This window comes from Mirounga angustirostris, unplaced genomic scaffold, assembly GCF_029215605.1.
Source record: "Mirounga angustirostris isolate CCGP_5_RB_7025 unplaced genomic scaffold, mMirAng1.0.hap1 SCAF_1, whole genome shotgun sequence".
Lineage (NCBI taxonomy): Eukaryota > Metazoa > Chordata > Mammalia > Carnivora > Phocidae > Mirounga > Mirounga angustirostris.
The window spans coordinates 211,473,905-211,498,566 of record NW_026991709.1 but is presented as its reverse complement, the minus strand read 5'-3'; the positions used below and the strand labels follow the sequence as shown (position 1 = coordinate 211,498,566).

General features: G+C 49.4%; 1 protein-coding gene across 8 annotated transcripts in view; it reads right to left on the bottom strand.

Moving 5' to 3' along the window:
- RFX2 (regulatory factor X2) overlaps positions 1–24,662 on the bottom strand; it is an 89,388-nt gene that overhangs the window by 51,457 nt on the left and 13,269 nt on the right. For 2 of the 8 annotated variants that reach the window (XM_045863207.3, XM_064572494.1), the window contains exon 1: positions 5,155–5,646. The exons of 2 other annotated variants lie outside the window; for them this stretch is intronic. In XM_045863207.3, the coding sequence (XP_045719163.1) occupies positions 5,155–5,182 (28 nt within the window). In that variant the 5' untranslated portion in view covers positions 5,183–5,646. Of the gene's footprint in view, positions 1–5,154; positions 5,655–24,662 lie in introns of those variants that run through there. 4 more of the 8 variants (XM_064572502.1, XM_064572503.1, XM_064572485.1 and 1 more) reach the window with 4 other exon arrangements.

The window sequence follows — 24,662 nt, the reverse complement described above, 5'->3', positions numbered from 1 at the left end:
TGGCCTCCGAGAAAGCAATTCCTATTTTCCCCATGAACAAGAAGGGACAAGTCCAGAATGCGTTCAGAGAGTACCCGTTGTCCCAAACCCCGGCGTCTGCCCGGATACTTGCACTGACATTCCAAGTGGCATTAAGGTGACCAGAAAAATCATGTCCATTTGCTTCTCTTGGATACCCTTCCCTTTGAGTGCAAGGTCTACGGAGCAGGTGATGTGAGCTTTAGATTCTGTCCGCACTGTGCCTGCTGGCCTGGGGCTGGGGCTTGGCCCTCAGGATAGCCCTGCTCAGCACCAGGCACTGAGAGGAGACTCGTATGTTTGGAGAACTTAATGTCCATCTCCTCCTTGCCCCCACCCACCGCACGCCAGGAACCTCCCTTTGCCCGGAGTCTCCAGACATTGGTGAATGTCCCCCGGGGGACAAGACTGCCCCAACTGAGAGCCCCCGCTCTGACTGGGGTGCAATGTCTGAGAAATGAGCTGGACAGACGGGCCTTGAGTGAAAGGGACGTGCAGGCAGGTGAGGAACAGGAAGGATAACAGAGGGCATTGCAGTCTGCCCAACGGGAGCTGGAATTAGAGGCTGAAAAGGCCGGGCCCTGGAAAGCCTACCCACCGTCTCTAGGACCATCAAGTCTCAACTTCCAGCAAGGGCGGCCCATTATTCCCTCTTTGCCGAAGCCATCTGGGTGCCCTGTCATTCCTTAATTTTTCACTTTTTTTTTTTCTTTTGCAGCAATGGACTTGGAAGGATCGGAGCTGGATCCGAGCTACTCTGGAATAAAGTATCTACAGAATTCAAATTCCTTTTTCTGTTGGTAAGAACTGGGCTTCCGTTCCTGTTTTGTTCTCAGTGGCCAAGTGTTCACTTGCTCTCCAGCAGAGGAGCAGGCCTGAGCCCTGGAAGTTGGCCGTCTGCAGGGCTCCAGCCAGGACGTGGGGGGTGAGGTCCCCTGAAGCTGCAGGCTCCTGTCCTCCTCCTGTCTCCTCGGTGGGACAGGCTACTCTGATCTCAAAGGACAGCGGCCTTTCGCCCCATCGTAATGGGGCAACGCCCACTTACTTTCCTCTTAAAGAGACATGATTTGACTATTACTTTAAAAAACTGTCCAAACAAAGGTATGGTTACCTCGGCTCACATGTGGTCTGATTTTAGTTGCCACTTACAATGTCATGGATTCAGGGGCGCCTGGGTGGCTCAGCTGGTTAAGCAACTGCCTTCGGCTCAGGTCATGATCCTGGAGTCCCTGGATCGAGTCCCGCATCGGGCTCCCTGCTTGGCGGGGAGTCTGCTTCTCCCTCTGACCCTCCCCCCTCTCATGTGCTCTCTCTCATTCTCTTTCTCTCAAATAAATAAATAAAATCTTTAAAAAACAAACAAACAAACAAAAAAAACCAATGTCATGGATTCAGGAGGGAAACGTGAATTAAAAAACCACCCAGCCTTCACCAACATTTTCACCCAGCGAATATGCTTTTGGCAGGCAACCCCATTCCACTGCTTATCTGTAATCACTTAAACGCCACCAGACTTAGTCTCTAACAAATCCAAACGGCAACTTCTTTCCCTCAAACTTGCTGCTTCTTCTGTGTTTCCTAAGCCACTGGACTAGTTCAAGTCATTGGGCATCTCCCTTGGCTGCCAGGCCACGTCTAAGTGGTGACCCAGCCCTGATGTCTCCTCTGAGGACCACCTCCCAGTGACCCAGGGCGACCCCTGCCTCCTCCTCGCATTCTGGAGCACTGCATGTTCTAAATCAAGGACTACCAGGAGTCTCACTACTGAGAGGGTGGGTGGTATGCGGAACATTCCGGTGACAAGGGTCTGGGGTCCTTGAGAAGGTTGAGTATGGTGCATCAGATGGTTCCAGGCGTGCCCTCCACACTCACGAGGCAGCTCAGCCTGCTCTGGATGATTCAGACCTTCTGACATGAAGGCTGTCTACTCAGAGCTAGTCTGAGAGCCCTGCTCTGTGGAGCACATCCCAGGAACCGCCACCTGGCTCCCTTCCTATTTCCCTGCCTGCCATTGCGTCTCCACTCCATCACGGAAAAGACCCAGCAGCCTTCATCACATAAATACAGCAGACACAAGTTCGGAACAGATACTACGGTGGCCGGCACACCGAACGGGCACAGACTGTGGACTCGGACACAACTGAGTTCAGTTCTGTCACTCGCTGTGGCCGTGGCTGTGGCCTCAGTTTCCTTATTTGACAAAGGGGTGGGGAGGATGAAGTGCAGTGATGGGTTGGACCCCGGCTCGTGCCTGATAAATAAAATACGACCTAGTGGGAAGGAGTGAGAGGAGCAAGAACACCAAGGACATCTGCAGTGGCAGAAGCCAGCAATGCAATTCAGCATTAATTGTACCCCAGACTCTGGGCAAAGCAGGCTACACGTGGGACCCTTCTTAACTCTTCAGGAAGCAAGTCCGTTATCAGCCTCATTTTATTTTTATTTTTAAAAATGTTTTTATTTAGGTCATCTCTACCTCCAACATGGGGCTCGAACTCACAACCCCGAGATCAAGAGTCCCACACTCCACCGACTGAGCCTACCACCCTCATTTTAGAAACAACAGCAGACAGACTGAGACTCAGAGAGATCAAAGTTTATGCCACTCACTAACCGGAAGGGACTTGTCGATAATGGCCCCGTCGACACTCTTCCCTCCATCTAGCCCCGCTACCCAGCTGGGCATGTTCCCTGCCCCTGGAGACCGAGGCCATCTGCTGTCCATCTTGCTGTCCGCGTGCCTCTCAGCCCTCTTCCAACCTCACACGCTCCTCTGTCCACGCGCCCGGTCCCCTTGGGCACGCTCAGTCCTCTGAGCCCTCCCCACCCTGCCTCTGCTTTGTATACACTTCCGCAGGCACTCCATGGAGAAAGCCAGGCTTCCTCTCACTTTGGGGGCAGTGTTTAAATGGGATGGTTACCCAAGCCCTCGGGCACCCCCAGTTCGATCCAAGTGGAACGCTATGTGCCGGGCTCCGAGCCCAGGCCTGCGGGACCGAGGGCCTGAGTGCGGGCCACGGGGCTGTGCAGGCCGTGCCAAATACACGTCTCTGCAGAATCGAGGGTGGCCGGCGTGGTTACAGTGGTCCCGACCGGCAGTGAGAAGGTGGCTGGCGGCCATTCTGGCATAGAGGGCCACCGGAGGCTGGGACTGGTGTTCCCGCGATGGTGAGGACAGGGCCGGGGGCGCCTGCCAGGATGGGGTGGATGTGACGCTGCAGAACAGGGCGGCTGAGGCTAGCCTGGAGAGGGCCGAGGCCCTCAGAGAACCACCCCCCCCATGATAGCTAGAGCAGGAGGACGGCTGGGTTAGGGAGCACGGGGCCGCCACCAGCAGCTTCAGACTGGACCCAAGTAGCACTGTGCACAGCGATTAAAACCTGCCATCCCCCTGCCATCCAGTCCCCCGGCATCTCGTGCAGGCTCCCCGGTCTCGGCCCTGTGGTCACTGAAGCTGGGTCATTTTTGGCTGTGGGGGGCTGTCCAGGGCCCTGTGGGGGGCTGAGCAGCATCCTGGCTTCCACCTGCTTGATGCCAGGAGCACCCCCAGTTGTGAAAACCAAATGCCCCCAAAGGGACAAAGTCAGCAGGGGGTGAGATGCATGGCTTTGCCTTTTCTGGAACTGCTCATAAACTATAACCTGCATTTCAACCCAAATTCCCAGGAGATTTGTATGCACACTAAAGTTTAAGAAGCCCTGCTCTGAACCACCATTTCTCCCCCTCCCCAGTCCAGACATTTGGGGCCCGACTGTTCTCTGTGGGGTGTCCCAGGGCACTGTGGGGAGGGGGGAGCAGCATCCCTGGCCCCACCTACTCCATGCCTGGAGCACCCGCTCCTCAGTCACAACAACCAAACATGACATCCCCCAGTGTTCCCTGAGGGTCAGAATCACCCCCTTTGAGAACCACTGGTCTAACGCCACGTCCTCGCTAAACCTGGTATTTCTAAACTAACCAAGCCATTCTCCACGCTCGCTGCTCTGGGTTCTGCTTCCTCTCTCCCCGCTGTGCACATTTGGCTCCTGGGCCAGCCAGTCCTCAAGAAAACCAAGCCTTCGGAGCTCCCCCTACAACCTGAGGGAGAAGGAGCAAGGCGGGGCCCCGGGGCCAGCCAGGAGCTCCCTCCTCCAGGGCATCTGCCGGATTTTGAGCCTGCTGACCCCACCCTGCACTGGGCGGTCCTGCCTTGTGACAAGGGCACTTCCGTTCCCAGGAATGGCCAATAAGCACAAGCAATGGGCAGGACCTCCACGGCTGACTCAGGCAAATTAGGCTGGCTTTTCTCCTGCTGCCAACATCATGCCCCGGGCCTTTCCAACTGACCCCCCGTTCCTCTCTGGTCACCCCTTACTCTGGAGTTTCAAAAGCAGAGAAAGGGCCGAGCTGAAATCAGGAGCTTCACCTAACATAGCAGCACTGAAGGGGCCCTTGCGGACCAGCCAGGCCCGCTGGGACCCAAAGATGTTAAGCGCTTTGTTCAAGCTGCAAGGCCTGATGGGGGGGGGGGTATCTCTGTGGGGACATTTTTTAAATGATCCCCTTAAAGAAAATGTCTAAATGAGGCTACAATTCCTGAAAAATGACTTGCCTAAACTGGAACTGGGTATAAACTCATTTCCTGGAATGCAGAGTAGCATTTCTTTGGAGGGACTGATCTTTCTCGGCACAAAACTGATCTCCTTCCTGCTGCTATTCCAGGTTACAGGAAGAATCCTGTGTTCTCCTTAATCTTCTGGGGAATCCTTGTGTAAGTCAGAACTTACTCATTTTGATTCCACGAACACTTGACGTAACTGAAGCTTAGTTATTATACCTCATAGGGCTGGTGGCTGACAAGCTTGCCATATATGTATATATATTATATATATGTATATATATAATATATACACATATATATATATGACTGGCTTTTATTTGCTCTAGAACACAAATGACATCTCATTACACGTTCTGGCTGCAAAAGAAAGTTGGGAAGCTTGTTCAGATACTTAACACCGTCCTGAGCCATTAGCTGGAATGCAGGCACGAAAGTGCCACGGACATTTTCGTGGGGCATTCGGCTACAGAGTGAACTGCGCTGGAAAAAACAAAAACCAAAAAACACCCAATCGGCGCGACTAAAGCGAATCTCACCACGGAGCTGTGTTCTGATACAGGCCATACAGGTGCTGCTGCCTTAGTCAGACTGCATTCGAGAGAGACGAACAAGGCAGGATCAAGTCCCCGCCAAAAACCTGCACTGAGTAACACGCCCGGTTTATAGCCCTGGCGGGTGGGCGGGGCACGGAGGGCGGGGCAGAGAGCGCGGGGAAAGAAATGTGTCACTGGCTTTGAATGAAGTTCAGGGGCAGTGTTTACCCAAGCAACCAGCCCTGGTAAACAATCGCTATCTGTGGCCCGCTGAGGAGGAGGTGGGGAGTGACACTGTTTTGCCAGAATCCTCCCAGTGGCTGCAAAGTGCCCGTCGTCAGGGTGAGGGTGTCCCACTCCTGGCGGTAATATGCAGAAGCGTAATATGCACGCTTCCCCTGAGGGTCACCTGCATTCCCAACTTCTTAACAGGAATAGCAAGGAACATTAAAGAACCAGAAGGCTCTGGGTCCCGTCTCCATCGCCAGCCAAGCTCATGCGTGGATGCTGTTTTCACGTGTGGCCCACTGGGGTCAAGTCCCGGCTTTTCTGATATTCTCCAGCCGCCGCAAGAAAACGTCATGCGGGAAGGCACTCAAGAGGAGGCTGGCCAGGTAATGATTTTACAAACAAGAGGAATTCGATCAAAAAAGAAATTCCACTTAAGATTGGAATAAGTCTCCAGCGGAGAGCAGTCTACGATATAGTCAAACGGCTGAAAGTTGTTTTTTTTTTTCCCCTTCCATCAGCTCCTCTTGCTTTATACAGGATGAGATGTCAAAATGACAGCATGCTTTCTGCCAAGGAGATCCCAGGTGGACCCAGGTCTACCTGTCGTGGCAAAGCAAACTCAAACATAATTTCATCAGAGAAAAATATATGCAGATGTTCAATTAAAACCTGGAGCCCGCAGTCCTGGCGCTCTTTGCAGGCCCTCATTGTTTGCTGAGTAACAACGGTTGCCAGGGACAACGCAGTCCACTCCCGTCTCTAAGAGCCTGTTGCTGGGCAACAACAAGAATACTTCCCAAACCAAACAATGTCATCCCCGGAGCAATCCCCTCTATCTCACATTAACCAGATCTAAAAAAAACCCTCCCAAATATGTAATCTATTATTTTCAGAAGCCCTAAGAGAAAGGCAAATAATCTCTTCTCTATAGTAACCAACGGGGAAACAGTTTACCATATTTGTTCTGAAATAACAAAACCCAAGAAGGACCAACTCTACCCACGGTCAGCATCATAGCAGGGACTTCTACAGTCCTTCCTGGTGCCGGGAGGAGAAAGTGCCTTTTTCTCCAAGAGGAAAGAATTTATTTATCATCGGGCAAACAATGTGGGATATTCATAGCTGCACACGGGTTTTCTGGGCAGGGATTATACAAACTAAAACAAACTGGGGATTGAGCTATTTGAAAAAGATGTAAGAACAGAGGAGTAGATACCTAGGTTAAAAGACTTTTGAGAATGTCATATGTGCAGATAAATAGGTTGCAAACCAAATCGTTAGAAATGCCTCCTGGGACTTTGCGGGAAGGAACCCAGAGCATCTGGCGTCCCTGTGCCTACTCTTCCTGCCCACTCAGCAAGAGGAAGAGGAAGAGGAAGAGGAAGCCAGGCCTGGGAAGCACAGGGACATACATCCCCGCAAAGAGGTGACAGGGAGGTCCCTAGTGTCGGCCAATCTTGTCCCACAGAGGAAAAAAAAAAACAAGCTAACCTCAAAGCCAACCCAGCCTTGGCTGTGTCCAGAGCAGTTTGGGCTTTGGAACTTAGAAGGGAAGAGGACAGCACTCCATCTTACAAGGGGAGGGCAGAGTTCAAAGGGGATGGTCTTATTTGGGGGAGGGGAGCATGGCCAAGGATCTTAAAACATGTTGGAAGAATGGGAAGCACGTGGCTCTAGCCACAGTGGGTCCACATTTCAGGTTTTATTATAAAGGCACCCAGCACTAACAGGTTTGTGCGTGATTAAGGCATACCTTATAACAAAACCCGGCCTTTGAGACAGACACGACTGACACAAAGAAACCTTGTTTTCATAAGACAGCATCTAGGAGATGCTCTTAGAATAAGCAGGTTGGAATGGATGTGTCTCCTTAAGAATAAGAGGAGGCAGATTCCACACTGTTAAAATCTGAACCTGGGCTCCAGTGAGATGTGGGATTTTAAGCCAGACTCTTGGGCCATTAATGTGTGGCAAAGTGGTAATGGTGATCTCCAGCCTGGAGATGAGACCACCAGTAGCCCTGCTCCCACCGCCTAGGGAACACTGTCAATTCGGCCTGGACACCCTGTCTGAAGGGAGGCTCTGACACACAGCTGTAAGGGTCCCAAATGCCACTTCTGGAAAGAGGATTGACTCGGAAGGCAGTCCTATGTGCATTATTCATTGATCTCAGTAAAAAATATTGAGTGCCTAGCATGGGCCAGGCTTGCCCAGTAATCAAAACAGACAAAATTCCCTTCCCTTATGGAACTTATATTCTAGAAGGTGGTGGGGGTGGGTGGGGAGTGATAGAAACCGTAAATAAAATAAGAAAATCTATAGTATGTCAGATGGCGCCAGATGCCGGGGGGGAAACAAAGCAGAGGCAGGGAGTATTGGGGTGAGGTGGGGTTGCAATATTTAAAGGATTGCTGAATGCCTCCCCGAGAAGACTCATGAAGGACACAAGGAAAGTGAGGGACAAGCCATTCAGATATCTGGGGAAAGAGCATTCCTGTGGAGGGAAGAGCCAGTGCAAAGGCCCTGAGGTGGGACCGTGCCTGGCTGGTGACCCGAGCTGAGCGAGCCAGGAGACAAGGAGGAGGGGAAAAGGCCCACCCAATCATACAGGCTTCAGCTTTTGCTTGGGGTTAAGTGGAAGGGATCAGAGGGTTTCAGCCTGGGGATGACCTGAACTGACTTGGTTTTAACCAGGTCCCTCTGGCTGCTGGGTTGAGGAGAGGCAAAGAAGGAAAAGGACGGAAATAGAGAGAGCAGTTAAGAGGGTAATGTGATGATCAGGTGAGAGATGGTGACGTGGCCAAGCCTGGATGACAGCAGCGGAGGGGTGCAGAGCAGTCAGAATCTGGATAAATACTGGGGGTGGAGTCAGTAGGAGTTACTAATGGGTTGGATGTGGAGCGGGAGAGAAAGGAGTCAAGAGTGGCTCAAAGATTTTTGGCAAGTGAAAGGATGAGAGCAGGAAACTTGCAGGAGAAGCAGGCCTGGGGAGCACTCAGAAGTGGAGTTTTAAAGGTGTGAGGTGTGAGAGGCTCTAAGACACTAAGTTGGGATGCTGAAAAAGTCAGCAGAAACATACGTGAGGGCCTGAGGGGCAAGGCTGGAGCCAGCAGTGTACAGATGACCCGGGCTAGAGTATTCCTATATAGATGTGTAGATGTGTAGGGTCTCAGGATGTGGACTGGAGCCAGCAGTGTATAGGTGACAAGGGCTGGAGCCATCAGTGTATAGATGGCCTAGTTAAGGCCATGAGCCTGGCTGAGCTCATCAAAGGAGAGCAAAGAAGAGGCCCAGGGCTGGGCTCTTTGGCTCCCCACAATTTAGAGATCCTCAAGACGAGGAAATCCAGCAAATGAGACTAAAAAGAAGTACGAGCAAGTGGTGTCATGAGCGTTGACTGAATTGGGGGCTGAGAATCGACCACTGGGTGGACCACTGTGGCATGATAGAGCAGTCCCAGGGGAGCCCTATAGGCAAAGTCCGCAGAGATTGACATGGATTCAAGAGTGACCAAGAGTTGTGGAACTGGAGACCCCAGGCACACACAGCTCTTGAGACAGTTGAGAGAATTTCTGAAATGGAAGAAGTAAGAGCAGGTGTGCATTGAGATGGACAGGACCCAGTGGGAGGGACTGGGTGCCCGAGAGAGAGGGGATGGAGAGATCTTGCAGAGAGGAGGGGTTGGCCAGAACTTGCACACGGACATTGGTCCATCAACCCAGAACAGAAGGCAGAGCCTCAACCCAGATGCATGGAGGTGCGGTGCCACCAAGTCATCTTCAGGAGCTCTCAGTCCCCAATCCCATCCCTCAGCCGAGGGATCCCCATGGGATGATGCCAGGGCCCTCCCCTGGAGAGCCAGAGCACCGGCCCCTGCAAGGCTGCTGGGAGGCCTCTAACCTCAGCGAGGAGGAAGGCTGGAAGCCTTGGAGTGGGAACTGGACATCGTGCAAGATGATTCGGGTCTGCAGATCTCACATCAGAGCCTCCAGCAGAGCCCAGGCTGACAAGGGCAAGCTGGACATGGGGATGAGCCCGTCTGACCATGCATGGGTCTCAAAGTTTGTGTTCCCCCCAAATTCATATGTGGGAACACCTAAAGCCCAAGGTGTTAGGAGGAGGGGTTAGTGCCCTTATAACAGAGGTCCCAGGGAGCCCCCTCGACCCCCACCGCCCTTCCGCCCCGCGAGGCCACAGCGAGAAGTCTGTGACCCAGAAGAGGGTCCTCACTGATCATGCCGGCACCTCATCTCCCAACTGGGAACAGTACATTTCTGTGGTTTAGAAGCCAGCCAGTCTGTGGTATTGTTACAATGGACTGGGCCAGCCCCATGCTCACCCCCCCACCCTGAGACTACTCCCCAAACAGCCTTATAGAACCCACCCTTGACGTTGCGCCCCCCACACAATTGGCTCTTTTCATTGCTTCCTTTAGGATGACTATACACCTCTTTTCAAATCCACCAAAACGTCTGATCTTTCCATGCCCCACCATTACTAGAGATTAGTTCTAATACACCAAATTTTTCTGCCATGTCGACGTACAAACATGCAAGTTTAAGTAAGAAAAAGTCCTAGAGTCACACTGAAAAGCAAAAGTGTATTTCTTGCTAAGTCATGCTTGAACTATGCAAGATTACCCAAAAATTTAATGTAAGATAAACAAGCGCGGCCAGGAATCCTGCCGTGGGAGTTGCAAAAGCAGAGGCCTGCAGCTGGGGCCACGAGCGCTCGCAGCACTGGGCCGGTGACACGGTGCGCTCTCGCCTGCTTGGGGGCACTGCCTGATGCTGGTAGGGGCCCTAGGTCTCTGGAAACAGCTGCTCCTCGAGGGGCCTGGGACCGAGAATCTAGTCCGAGATCCCATCAGCAGGACCCAGGGATCACTGAGGAAATGAAAATGAAGCAACGAAAGGCAGAATTGGAAATGTTTATCCAACCTGTCATCTCCCTCCTCATCTAGTCTCTGCCATCCAATCCTATGAGAACAAAAGGACATTCTATTTCTGTCGCCGTGGAAGTATCAACCCCAATGCAAAACAACTTAAAAAAAATTGTTAAACTCATTATTCTAATTAAATCCAAAGAGAGAAATCTTGGAGATATTTCAGGTTTTTAAACCTAATTAATTCTAAGAAGATACACTAAAATTGATTCCATTTTAGAAAGACATTCTAATGATAAGTTTGGGGGAAATTTTTTTTTTTTTAATTTAAAAAGGTGCCATAAAACCTTGAAAATATTTTAACTGGCTTTTCTATTGCATAAAGATTTGCGACGGGCCCTCGTCTTCCTCAGGAGACGCTCTGGGCTGGTGCGAGGCTGGGGAGGACTGGGGGGCAGGAGACGAGGGAGCCGCTCACACTGTCCCGCACAAATGCCCGACTTCGTGAGCTGCTGGTTTTGGATCTCCATTCCTAGCTCTGTATTAAGTCAGTTCCCGAAGCAGAGCAAAAGATAATTTTGGAAAAAAGGGGAATAAAATGTTCTAGCTCTGCTTGGACGGTGGCAAGAGCGACACAGGGAGGAGTCCTCGGAGACGGACCTCAAGTAACGGTGAGCGGCCTCCCCTGGCCACTCCTGCCTGCCACCGCCAGCCCCCTCTCAAGCCTTCCCAGGTCCAACACTGCTTCCAGTCCTCCTTGCTTCTTTCTAAAAGTCTCAGGGGTTAAGGTCACCCAACTGCTGGGTGATCCTGACCGTCGCTGCTTTTGAGAAGCATTCACTACTACTTCAGCGTGAGTTTTTAAAAGATACATGTATTTGAGAGATTTTCATCCAGATGAAATCTGAAACTATTGGGATAAAGAAAAAAGTCAGGTTGAACCAATAAAAAGCCCTCTAAAGGCTTACTACCGACTGGAAGAACAAAGACGCAGTGGCATCCTGGGAAAGTCAAATCTCTCTCACGACGCAAATTTCATGCTTCAGATGCAGTTAAATGTGGATGGCTGACCTCAGTGGTGTGGGCTGAGTGGCCCTCTCTGGGGATCTGAGGCATCTACCCAGTCTCGCTCAGCGCGGGTTGATGAGGAGAGCATCTGTGGGGATGCAGGACACCAGCAGAGCTGCCAGATGCTTCTCTCTAGCAGACACCAAGTGTGCATTTTGTCCTCACTTGTGCGTGACCGTGGCCAACCACACGAGGACTTCCTGTGGCTGTGAGACGGACCTCCCCAGGCCGTGGGGGGCTCTGCGCAGCGCCCCAGTCAAGGTCAACACTCCAGCAGACAGAAGATGGAGGAGGGGCAGCCCCGCCCAAAGCAGGCCCCCCAAAACAGGGACTGCTGGGCCCAGGTGGGAGCAGCTGCGGAGCTGGGGGCAGGGCAGGATGCACCTAGGGCAGGGGTGCTTGCTGAGAGAGAGAAGCATCGAGGGGCCAGGGCCCTCCCTGACGCAGCTCCCCTCACTCCTCCTCTCCTCCCGGACCAGCACCTTCCTCCCCTTGAGTGCGCAACAGGGGAAACCGTCCAGGGCCTGCGTGTCTTCTACACTCCCACACCCTCCCCCTTTCTAGCTGGCCACAGGCAGCCAGTGGCTTAAGGCTTTCAGAGCTTCCATTTCTTTATTGGTAAATGGAGAAAATAAAGTCGGCCTGCCTCTGTGGGTCACTGTGCTAAAGAAAATGAAGCCGACAAAGCGTGGAGTTTCACTGCACACACAGTAAGTGCTCGATAAACGTCAGCCAACGCCTGTTAATGCCGTTGCTGTAATTCGCTCCATTTTAAGGTGACGGAGAGCATCTGCCGATTTGTGCCTATTTAAATGTCTGAAACTCTAAAAGCAGTGATGCGCTTTGCTATTTGCGATTTCAAAAACAAACAAGCGTGATAAACTCCTCAGGGAATGCCTCGTGCTGTGCGCTACGTTCATTCCAGGGCATATTTGTAGGGTTCGTCATTTTGGCCAATACTTCATACTCCTTTCTGTCCCAACATCAAGCCAATGGAGCAGCTCTCCTTCCAACTTAATATCGTTGCCTTACAGTTATAAAAATTACATTTTATCATTGCCCCCTTTCCCTTCTCAGGGATCCCGTCCTGCCGTGCAGACCTCAGACTGGCTGCAGGGGACGCGGAGGGTTCCTGCCCCAAAGCAGGGTCGGCCTCCGAGCACCCCGCAAAGCCTAGGTCACGTCTGAGCCTGCGTAGTCAGAGGATGAGGAGCTAGCTGGAAGCCGTGTTTCATTTCTCCCTCAGAATTTATCTTGGAGAAACACACATGTCCAAAGGGGCGACTGGCCAAGCACGTTGGCATACGCCAATGTTCCTAACAGCAGCATGCGTGGTAGTCCCAAAGTAGAAACAACGCAAATGTCCATCAGCTGGTTAAACAAAATGTGGTCTAGCCACATAATAGAATATTATTCAGCCGTAAGGGGTGAAGCTCTGACTCACACCATAGTGTGTGGACCTTGAAAACATGATGCTCAGTGAGAGATCCAGACACAAAAGGCCACATAGCGTATGATTGCATTCATGTGAAATGTCCAGAACAGGAAAATCCACAGACAGAAAGTGGGTTAGCGGGTACCAGGGCCTGGGGCAGGGGGCCGTGGGGTGACTGCTAATGGGGATGGGGCTTCTTTTTGGAATGATGGAAATGTTCTGGAGTTAGACAGTTGTGATGGTTACATAACCCTGAAGATATGCTAAAACCCACTGACTTACACACTTTATTTTTTGTTAAGACTTTATTTATTTATTTGAGAGAGAAAGCATGAAGATGGGGGAGGGCCAGAGGGAGAAGCAGACTCCGCACTGAGCAGGGAGCCCGATGTGGGACTCGAACCTGGGACTCCCAGATCATGACCCGAGCCGAAGGCAGACACTTAACCGACTGAGCCACCCAGGCGCCCTGACTTGTACACTTTGAATGGGCCAACTTTATGGTAAGTAAAATATATCTCAATAAAGCTGTAAAAATAAGATATACAGGTAACATATCCCTGGTGGTATCACTTGAAGTCACAAAAAACTGCAAATCACTTCAATGTTCATCAACAGTGATATTGTTAAATAAATTATGGTAATCCTTGCTATGAGGCCATCATGCCATCAGAAAGAATGAAGTGCATTCTCTAAGGAAGATCTCCAAGATATGTAATGCCTGGCACACAGCAGGCTCTCAAATACTTCAAGAATAAATTTATGTAAAAAAGACACAGCTATACATGTTATAAAATAGGTAAATTCATTAAAAAGGTCTAGAAGGACACAAATCATATTACTAACAGTGCTTTCCTCATGGGAGGTGAAGGAGACAGGAAGATGAAAGAAGAGCTTTTGGGGCGCCTGGGTGGCTCAGTCAGTTAAGCGTCTGACTCTTGATTTTTTGGCTCAGGTCATGATCTCAGGGAAGTGAGACTGAGCCCTGCATCGAGCCTGCACAGGGCTCTGCACTCAGCGAGGAGTCTGCTTCTCCCTCTCCCTCTGCCACTCTCCCTGCTCACGCTCTCTCTCTCTCAAATAAATAAATAAATAAATATAATATTTAAAAAAATTTTTCATTTCTTAATTGACTTCTGTAGATGATGGTCCTTTTTAGGAATACAACTCATATTACTTACGTATCATTTTAAAAATTGTGGTAACATTTGTAAGCACTGGAGAGCAGATCAGTTCTTATAAATTTGCACACTGTACCTAGTGAATGCAGTGTGTACAGGGAATACCACTGTTGTTCAACTCACTTGATCTATATACACTCTGCTGCCATTCTTATGACCAGAGGCTTTAATATGAATTCAACACTGAACACCAAGAGGAAATTTCCTGGACAAACCAACAGTGGTGCATTCGTACAATGGACTACAACGCAGAGATACAAAGAACAAGCTATCGATCATGCAACAGCACGATGAATCTCAAAGGCATCAGGCTGAGTGACGGGATGGGGAGCGGAGCATGGTGGCTAGGGGTCAAGGGTGGAATGAGGGTCCAGCTGCGGAGGGACAGCTCAAGAGAATTCACTGGGGTGTTGGAACTGCTCTGTGCCCTCTTGGTGGTGGGTGGTGGTTACATAGATATCTATGTGTGTGTGAAGACTTACAGAGCAGTACACCCCAAAAGGTAAATATGACTGTATGTAAATGTTAACTATAAATACACAAAAAGGAACAAAGTGTACCAGGCACTATTCCAGGTTCTGTGAACAAGCCAGATCTTGGGGTGCTGACATCCTCATGCAGGGGAGTCAGACAGGAAGCCAATCACCAGATATACAAGGTTATTTCAGAGAGATCTGGGCCAGGACAAAAGGACACAGCAGAGGGACAGAGCTGGTGGGGAGAGGTGATGGAAAGGGGCTCCCAAGCTTTCGCCAGGCCAGTTAAGGGTGTTGTGAAGGATGGCACTGAGCTGAGACCTGGCCAGACATGGGAAGATGGAAGAGAGCATTCCCAGCACAGGGAATAGTCAGTGCAAAGGCCCTGTGGCAGGGGAGGGCAGGGGGCGGGAGGCAGCAGCAGAGACCCTGAGGGCCTAGTCAAAAGTCTGGATTTTATTCCAGTTCCCAAGAGAAGCCCCAGAGCAATACATTCTGGTTTATGTTCTTCAAAGAGCACTCTTCTTAGACTACTAGGAGAAGGACTGAAAGCAGGAAAACCAGGGAGGAAGCTCCCATGGCATTTACTATTTTAAGATTTTAATAATAATTAATGCTTAAGTTCTTAATTGAGCTTATTAAGACCTATATATGGAAGCTGGACAGGAAATACATCATTTTATAAAGAAGCCAAGTAACATTATAGCCCAGTAAATGAAGGGTTAACTAATTATTTAGTCACCACGAAAGGAAATGATGGCCTCTACAATTTTAATGCAGGTAATTATACACTTAGTCAATCATCACAGCCCACAAGCATCAGCTTGCTTATTAATTCAGTGTTAATTGTCCCTATTGACTTATGGATGCCATTATCCAAAAATTAAATAATTTACAAGTGTACACTCATTTTTTAAAAAGGCACATAAAAAATAGACGGAGGACATGGAAAGGCGTTGAGTTTATAGTTTGGTTATAGTTACGCACTGGTAGGGATTAATACAGTACACTGATTTCAATCAGCGTTGACCAACTTTTTCTTTAAAGGGCCAGAGAACGTTTTTGGCTTCGCAGGCCATAAGGTCTCTGTCAAAACTACTCAACCCTCACGGTTTCTAGAAAGCTGCCAGTGCCCTTACGAAAGGAATGAGCATGGTTGCATTCAGCGCCTTACTGGAGCCGGGGGCAAAGGAAATCAGCAATCCTGATCCTGTTTTTAAAATGTTGATATTTTGCTCATCAGGGATTTTTCTGTGTGTGTGGCATTTGTTTTGATTTTTTAAATACCCCATTAAAATATTACCTATCTTGATGACTGAGTTTTTGGGGTGCCTGAAATTTTGTGCCCAAGGTGAGTGCCCCCCTTGCCTCACCCTAGTCCTGGCGCTCGGTCTGGTCCGATAAAACTTTATTTATGGACATTGAAATTTGATTTTCATGTAATTGTCACGGGTCATGAAATATTCTTTTGATTTTTCTTCAACCATTTGAAAATGCAGATGATATTCTCAGCTTGCAGGACTTAGGAAAAAAAAAAAAAAAGGTAGCGTGTCCCATGTTGCCCTGGGGGCATAGTGTGCTGACCTCTGTTTGGAAGGCCGGTTTATAAAGCATGTCTGTTCAGCCTCCTATTCTTAGAAAAATACCTGCTATCCAGTTGGCACTCAGATGACTCTGAACAAATGAGCCCTATTCTCTCCCTTCTGAAGTTCCTGCTTAGGTTACTTATCATTCTCTTCTCACCCACCAGGTGCCCCAGACACATCAGCACCCAGACCCAGAACACCAGACATCCGTATCTGGGGCAGAACCCATCTGAGTGTGCTACAGAATCGGTCCTCGGGCTTTCCTTTCTAGTTAGGACCACTGACTCAGAAGTGTAATTCTCCCAAGTGAGGGTGCGCGAGTCAAAGGAGTTAACTATGTATTCATCGTCCAACGAGTATACAAGCACAAGATAAATTCGTAGGGTCTTTACTAAAGCTATGATCCTAGGATTCAGCAGGTGAGGTGGGACTCCCGCAATATGAACTATGGAAGAATGTGCCTCCTTTAACATAATCCCGGAAAATACAACTGGAGTGTCTACTATTATTCTTTTTAATTGTGGTAAAATAGAGAACAAAATTCATCCTTTGAACCGTTTTGTAAGTGCGCAGTTCGGTGGCACTAGGCACATTCACGTTGTTGTGCAAACATCCCCACCATCACCTTGCAAAAACTGAGACTCTGTCCCCATTAAACAGTAGGCCCCCTATCCCCCTGACTCCCACCATCTACTTTCTGTCTCTATGAATCTGGCTTCTCTAGGGCCCCCACAGAGGGAGAATCATACAGTGTTTGGTCCTTTTGTGACTGGCTTAATTCACTGAGCATAATGTCCTCAAGGTTCATCCACATTGTAGCAGGTGTTGGATTTCCTTCCTTTTTACGCTGAATAGTATCCACCCAACCACACTGTGTTTGTCCATTCACCTGTGGATGGATGCCTGGGAGGTTTCCACCTCTGGGCTAATCGGGAAGCCTGCTGCTCTGAATGTGGGTGTACAAATATCTGTTCAAGCCTCTGTTTTCAATTCTTTGGGTATATACACCCAGAAGTGGAATTGCTGGGTTACATGGTAATTCTATGTTTAATTTTTTTGAGGAGCCGCCTTACTGTTTTCCACAGCAGTTGCATAGTTGACGTTCCTGCTAGCAGTTCACAAGGGTTTCGATTTCTCCAAATCTTTGCCAACACTTGTAATTTTCTGTTTGTTTGGGGTTTTTAAAATGATAGCTGTCCTAAGGGTACAAAGTGGTCTCCTTGTGGTTTTGATTTGTGTTTCCCTAATGACGAGTGATGTTGAACATCCTTTCATGTGATTGTTGGCCATTTCTATGCCTTCTTTGGAGAGATGTCTACTCAAGTCCTTTGCCCACTTTTTAATTGGGTTGTTTGTTTCTTTGTTGTTGTGAAATTGTAGGAGTTCTTTATATATTCTGAATATTAACCCCTTATCAGATATACAATTTGCAAATATTTTTTCCCATTCTGTGGGTTGCCTTTTCACTCTAATAGTGCCCTCTGATGCACAAAAGTTTTTAAGTTTCATGAATCCCTATTTATTTTTTCCCTTTTGGAAGTGGCTTAAACTCTGCAATGTGCCCGTTCAAAGAGCTACAGCAGGATCTTACAATTCCGTCTGTGGATTCACAAGGATCACACTTCGGAGAGTCCATGAACTTGAACTTGAATATGAAATTGAAGTGCTGGCACGTGTGTTTATACCTGTTCTCCTGGGGAGAAATCCCCAACTTTCAGCAGACTCCGAAAGAGGTCCAGACTGAGGAAAGACTGGGCTGTCATGATACGTGGATTTGTCTTTTTTTTTAACTTAAGTTTATAAACTCGAGGACTCCAGTTTAGACGAGCCTCGTTGTATAATCCAGGCAGGTTGGTGGTCTTTAGAAGAAAGTGACACAATTCTCTTCCTGGAGGAGGGGCGCGATGGTGCCCCTGGGTCCCAATCACGTACAGCAGAAACATGGGGCCAGGTGACCGCCACAGGAGCCGAGTGAGTCACACGCCCGGTCTCTAGCGGGAAGCCGCAGTCTGAAGGCAGCTAGTCTTCTTTCCTACCACCCCACATTTAGGAACTCAAACAGTCCAGGAATGGGTTGTGCTGATAAGTAGCTATAGCTTCAATGACCACCTTGGCAATAATTAACCCACAGGCCACCAAGCCCAGGAGTGCCACAGATTTGGAACCTGAGAGAGAAACATCTGCCACCGGGGAATAGAGAAGGGAAGGAAGAAGTCACAGTTTTTGACAGTGTCTACCCCAGCTGAACCAAGGAAACGGACCTAATTTACCGTCTTTGCTAGCCAACATTGACCAGCCCCGCGGCAAGGAGAATAAGGCGAGGGTCCCCCTTACTCTTATCCCAGAGAAGCCTGACACCAGTCCTGGCTCTCGCAGTGATTTCTAGAATGTCTCAATTCTTAAAAACTCGGCTACAACAGAAGATTTCGAGATCATGCAGGATCCATTTTAGGTGGGATTTTAGCTCAATCTGAAATGGCTGAAATGCGGAAATAGCTTTTGTTGATCTCTAAACACTGATTTTCTTCCTTACTGATGAGCCACCACACATTTTTATTCTTATGAGTCACTGTTACAGTGCGTTCCAATACAAAGACAACTGCTTAGACATCAGTTTCTCCCACACGGGAGCCCACCTCCTTGCACCTGCAGCAGTAACTCATTTCAGAAATCACTCCTGGGTGCCATGATTGCACACCAAATTCCCCCTGAGGTGGGGCGACCTGCGGAAAGAGAGCATTCGAGTGTTGGAGAGCCCAAAGACTGGAAGAGAAACTGATGCTTCCCAACTGTTGAGCACCTTCCCACTCTGAAGCGTTGGTCTAAACCTGACCCAGGCTCTCCGGGGCCTGAAAGACAAGGAGGAATGCCATGGAGAAAAAGGCCAGGGTGCTGTGGAATTAAAAAAAAAAAAAGGCACAGCCTCAGAGACATAAAAAGGCAAAGGGGACACAGCCTGTAAGATGGATGTGGCCAGACGAAGACTCTTCTTAATTACAGCAAACAGGAGAAGATAATAAAGTAAATATCATTCCTCTTGCCATTAGAGGAAGCAAAAAAAAATAATAATAATAATGTTAATCACTACTGAAGAGTCTAAGGTGTTCGTGTATCTCCAAATCACCATCGTCTTTACATACGCATGATGTTATACTAGTACTAGTTCTAGTCAAATATAACCAGACTGTTTGTTAGACCAGCTCTTGGTAAACTTTTTCTATAAAGGGCCCAATAGCAAATATTTTAGGCTTTGCAGGTCAGATGGTCTCTGTTGAGACTTGCTCAACGCCTCCATTGTAGGGTAAAGGCCGCCACCAACAATATGTACCCTAATGAGCATGGCCATCTGCCGACAGAACTCCATTTATGGATACTGAAAAGTAAATTTCACATAACGTCATGTGTTCCAAAATATATTACTCTTCTGGAGGTTTATTTTTTGCAACCATCTAAACATAAGAATTCATTATTAGCTCTTGGCCATCCAAAATCAGGTGGTGGGTTGGATTTAGCCCATGAGCTGGTTTTTTGAACCTGTCCCAGACTCAAATGTTTCGACTCGTGTCTCCAAAAGAGAGCCTAAAATAATTCTGGATAAACAGACAGGTATCAAACAGCACATTTAATTTACAAATAACATTCTAGAAATCTCAGTGCCCAAATGGTCAGGGACACTCGGAGGGTAACAGCTGACATCCTTGTCATGTCTCCCTCCTAAAGCATGAGGATGCAGGAGCGTGGGAAGTCTCTGAAAAGGGCACGTCCACAGGTGAGAGCTGGAGCCACGGCTCGAGTGTGCGAGAGGACAGCCCTCACGTCCTGTCGATTCTGACCCACCTCCCCTCCGCTGTCTGCTATAGTTCTGACATGTGCCCTGCACCTTCATGATTCAGGGTCTTTGGGCATTTCACAGAGGAAGAGAAATGTGTGGATGCCAGAAAACTGTGAGCGATGACACCTTTGAAGAGACACTTCTCCAAAGAAGATATACAAAGGGCCACTGAGCACATGAAAAGATGCTCAACACCATCAGGCATTTGGAAAATGAAAGTAAAAAACCACGGCACCACTGCACACCTACTAGGTTGGCTGTAATAAAAACAAGGGAAAGTGACGTGTGTTGGTGAGGAGGAACTGGAACCCGCTTACATGGCTGGTGGGAATGGAAATGGTGCAGCACCACGGAAAACACTTGGCAGTTCCTCAAGAAGTTGAATACGAGTGACCATATGACTCAGCATCTCCACTCCTGAGTATCCACCCAAGAGAAACGAAAACCTATGTTCACACAAAAGCTTGTCCACACATGTTCACCACAGCATCACTTGTAATAGCCAGAAAGTAGAAGCAATCAATGGAGGACTGTGGCCAATCCATACACTGGAATACTATTCAGCCCTGAGCAGGAGCGAGGTGCCCACACGTGCTGCCCCAGGGACGGACCCTGAGCCCACGATGCTCAGGGAGGGAACCAGACAGAGAAGGCCACACGGGGTGTGAGTCCATGTGTGTGATGACAAATCCAAAACAGGCTCATCCATGGACAGGAAGGGGGTCCGTGGGGGCCAGGATCTGGGGGGGGGGGTGACTGCTTAATGGAATAGGTTTTTTTGGGGGGTCATGGAAATGTTCTAGAGTTAGAGGGTGGTGTGAGGATGGTTGTGTAACATTTCAGGTATCTTAAAAACCACTGAATTGTCCTCTAAAAAGGTCAAATTTTTAAAAAGATTTATTTATTTATTTTAGAGAAAGAGAAAGAGAGCGCAAAGCTGGGGGGAAGGGTGAAGGGAGAGGGAGAGAGAGACTCTGAAGCAGACTCCCCGCTGTGTGCAGAGCCTGAATGAGGGGCTCGATCTCACCACCCCTAGATCATGACCTGAACTGAAATCAAGAGTCAGGCGCTTAACCGACTAAGCCACCCAGGTGCCCCCCAAGAAAGGTTGATTTTATGTTACGTGAATTTTAAAGAAAGGTGACACAGCAAATGGGTTGGCAAATGCCAGACAAGCAGAAAAACAGAAGATATATAAACTAAAACTGTCCCTATATTCTTTACTTTAGAAGAAGTGAAATGTGATACAACTCAAAACAACAAGAAAATTAGGCCCGAGAACTTATAAGTTCAAAATCCCTTTTTTTTAATTAAAGACTTTATTTTTAAGTAATCTCTACACCCAACGTGGGGCTCGAGCTCACGACCCCAAGATCAAGAATGAGCCCGCCAGGTGCCCCAGGTCAAAATCCTTCTTAAAATTTTCAGAAACAAACTTTGTTAACAAGCAAAACACCTCTTGCACGCAATCCCTAAGAGACTTTCTGTCTGGAAACCTCCAGTGACAGGGAGCCAAAGGTGTAAGGAAGTCTGTTTTGGAAATGCCAAAACATTTGGTTAGACAGGTGGCATACACAGACCCAGCGGAGGGGCACAAGGGAGAAATGGGCAGCTGGAGGCAGGCGCTTCGCCACCAGGACTCGAAGTGAGAATAGGGCCCAGTTTTGGAGTGGAGAGAATTACAGATTTCTGGCCAGGCCCTATGTGAACATTACCACTGGAGAAAGGGCGAGTAGTTTCTAGAACATTCTACACTCATGAAGCATGAAGAAAGAGAAATCAGATTAGGTTAGTGTCTCAGAATCTTAAAGGATGTTTTTTTAAAAAGATGGGGCGCCTGGGTGGCTCAGTCGGTCAAGTGTCTGACTCTTGGTCTCAGCTCAGGTCTTGATCTCAGGGTTGTGAGTTCAAGCCCTGCATTGGGCTCCACACTGGGTGTGGAGCATACTTAAAAAATATATAAGGCAGGCAGGCAGGCAGGAAGGTAGGTAAAAAGAAAAATATGACCCATCGCCTTTCAAGTGGGAGGAAAGCTCAGATGAAGGATGGATAACCTCCGTGATTAGGGCGTTGGATTTCTGGTTCCAAGCTGCACGGCATCAAGGAGGAAGTGTCCGCACCACAGCAAAAAGCGCGAGGTGTGAGCACAGGCTCCGGAGGCTGCAGGCGCCAGCTTCCCACTTGAGCTGGAAGAGCAGCACCGCAGCAGGGCTCGATCCCGGCTGGCATGCGGAGGGCAGGACCCGATGTGCAGGTCATGGATGGAGGGGGGCCGGGGGGGCGGCGCTGGACCTCGGGGACAGGTCTGCTGGGAGGGCAGCAGAATGAACGCTTCGCTGGAGTATCAAGGTGGCAAGGACTTGGAACCGTGGGTCAGCGGGGAACTCAAAGGCGCCGGGAAGTGCCGTTGCTGTGGGAGAGACAGCTCAGAGCCAGGGCAACAAGCGTGAACTTGTGTGGGCACAAACCGGCCGGGCAGCTGGGCCTCCCGCAGAGGCACACGCGGGCATGTGCAGCTCATGGTGCCAGGCTGGGGCTGAGTCAGCCACCTGTGGGCTGGGAACTGGGCAGAGCTGAACTGATGCACAACAAGTTTCGGAAGTAGGGGCTGGTCCAGAGAGAGGCAACAAGGGGTGTGAGGACCTCCCAAATGGCAGACAGAATACGATGGGTGTGTTCACTGTGCATGTGCCGGGGGTGGGGGGGCACACGTCTCCACTGGATTGCCACAAGTTCTGTGACCTGCTATTCTCCGGATGGGACGGGGAGTTGCGGGGAAAGGACAGGCATCTTGTCGAGGCGCCCACGGCGTGGGTGGCAGCAGGAGGAGGTGGTGCAGTGGACATGCTGGGGACCGTGTCGCGAGGCAAGGACACAGTGCAAAGTAACCGTCCCTGCAGGGGTGGCGCATGAACGTGAGTGAAAGAGATCTAATGCAAAGGGAAGGAAGTCCCTTCCACCCAGCAAGTCGCCTTCCGGGAATTTGCAAACATCCCACACATGTGCACAAATACATTGGACAAGGATGTTTACTGCAGCATTGTTGGTAAAGTGAAAAAGGATAAAGCCGATGCCCCTTCATAAGGCACTAAATAAGCACCTCGGGGCAGAGCGGTACAGTGGGATCTCACGCAGTTACAGAAGGAATGAAGCCGACACATGGAGAGTGATAAGGAAAGATATAGACTAAGTATTAGATGAGAGAGAAGGTGCAGAAAAGTGGGCATAATGTGATCCTTTTTTTTATAAAAAGAAAAAATATCAGCCATAAAAGGAGCGAGGTGCCAACACTCGCAGCCCCGTGGAGGGAGCCTGAGCCCACGACGCTCAGGGCGGGAACCAGACACAGAAGGCCACATGGTATGTGATTCCACGTGTGCGAAACGTCCGGAATAGGCTCATCCATGCATGGAAAGGGGGCTCGTGGGTGCGGGGGGCTGGGGAGGGAATGGGGGAGGACTGTTGATGGGGAAAGCGTTTCGTTTTGGGGTGATGGAATGTTTTGGAACTGGAGAGTGGTACTGATTGTATAACCTCGTGAATATACTAAAAACCACTAAACTATACACTATAAAAGGGGGAGTTTTATGGCATATGAATTACATCTCAATTAAAAAATAATAAAGCGTCAGTGTGTACATTTCATATGCATACAAAATATCTGAAAGAATCCACACCGAACTGTGTTAGTGGTGGGAGGGGCAGAGGAAGAGAGGAGAAGGAAGCCAGGGACTCTTTTTTTCCTTTATATTTTTGGGTACTCTTTGGAGGCTTTACAATGAAAAGATTTCCCTGACGTAAAAGAGGAAGGAAACAGACTTATTGGGGACTGCCAGAAGGATCCCAAAGTCCTGAGAGGGTCACTGCAGAATTCTGGGGTCAAACCGCTCAGTGGCCTGGAGGGGACACCCGCGTGCAAAGCCCAACCGCAACCACTTTACAAAATGGAAAACTCTGGAGTCAGGTGGACCTGTGCTCCTCACGCCTTGGGAGTGACCTAAGACTGAGGGAGCTGGGAAGGATCCGAGTGCCGGTTTGTAGCTCAAACAGCGGGCACCTTTTAAAAAGAACAGTGATGACCCGAGCGTTGTGCCGGTCTTCGTTTCGACACCTCGGGCCATCTGTGGCCACTGTGCACCTGACATGTAGCTCGTCCAAACTGAGATGTGCTGTGAGTGCAACACAGACACTGGATTTCAAAGACTTGGCACGCAAGACTGCGAAACGTCTCAATAAAACTGTGTTCCCATAGATCCCATGTTAAAATAACAGTATTTTGTTGGATATACTGCATTAAATAAAATACGTTATTCCAATTAACTTCACCTGTTCTTACCTTTTCACTGTGGCTACAGCGGGAGGGGCAGGACCTACCCTGGCAGCGGTGGGGTGGGGCAAACGGAGGAGGGAGAAGGGACTAGTTCAAGAACAGGAGCTGGGGGCGCCTGGGTGGCTCAGTTGGTTAAGCGACTGCCTTCGGCTCAGGTCATGATCCTGGAGTCCCGGGATCGAGTCCCGCATCGGGCTCCCTGCTCGGCAGGGAGTCTGCTTCTCCCTCTGACCCTCGTACCTCTCATGCTCTCTGTCTCTCATTCTCTCTCTCTCAAATAAATAAATAAAATCTTAAAAAAAAAAAAAAAAGAACAGGAGCTGGGCACAGCAGGGTGTGTGCCCCCGCAGGGACGGGAGAAGGGCAAAGACACTGAGCTGGTTGGAGCAGAGGGCACAGGCTGGGGGCTCTTGGGGAAACAGGCTGGGCCACCCAGCCAAAGGCTGAGAATGGTGGAGCTCCTGGACTCCATCCCACGGGGCAGAGG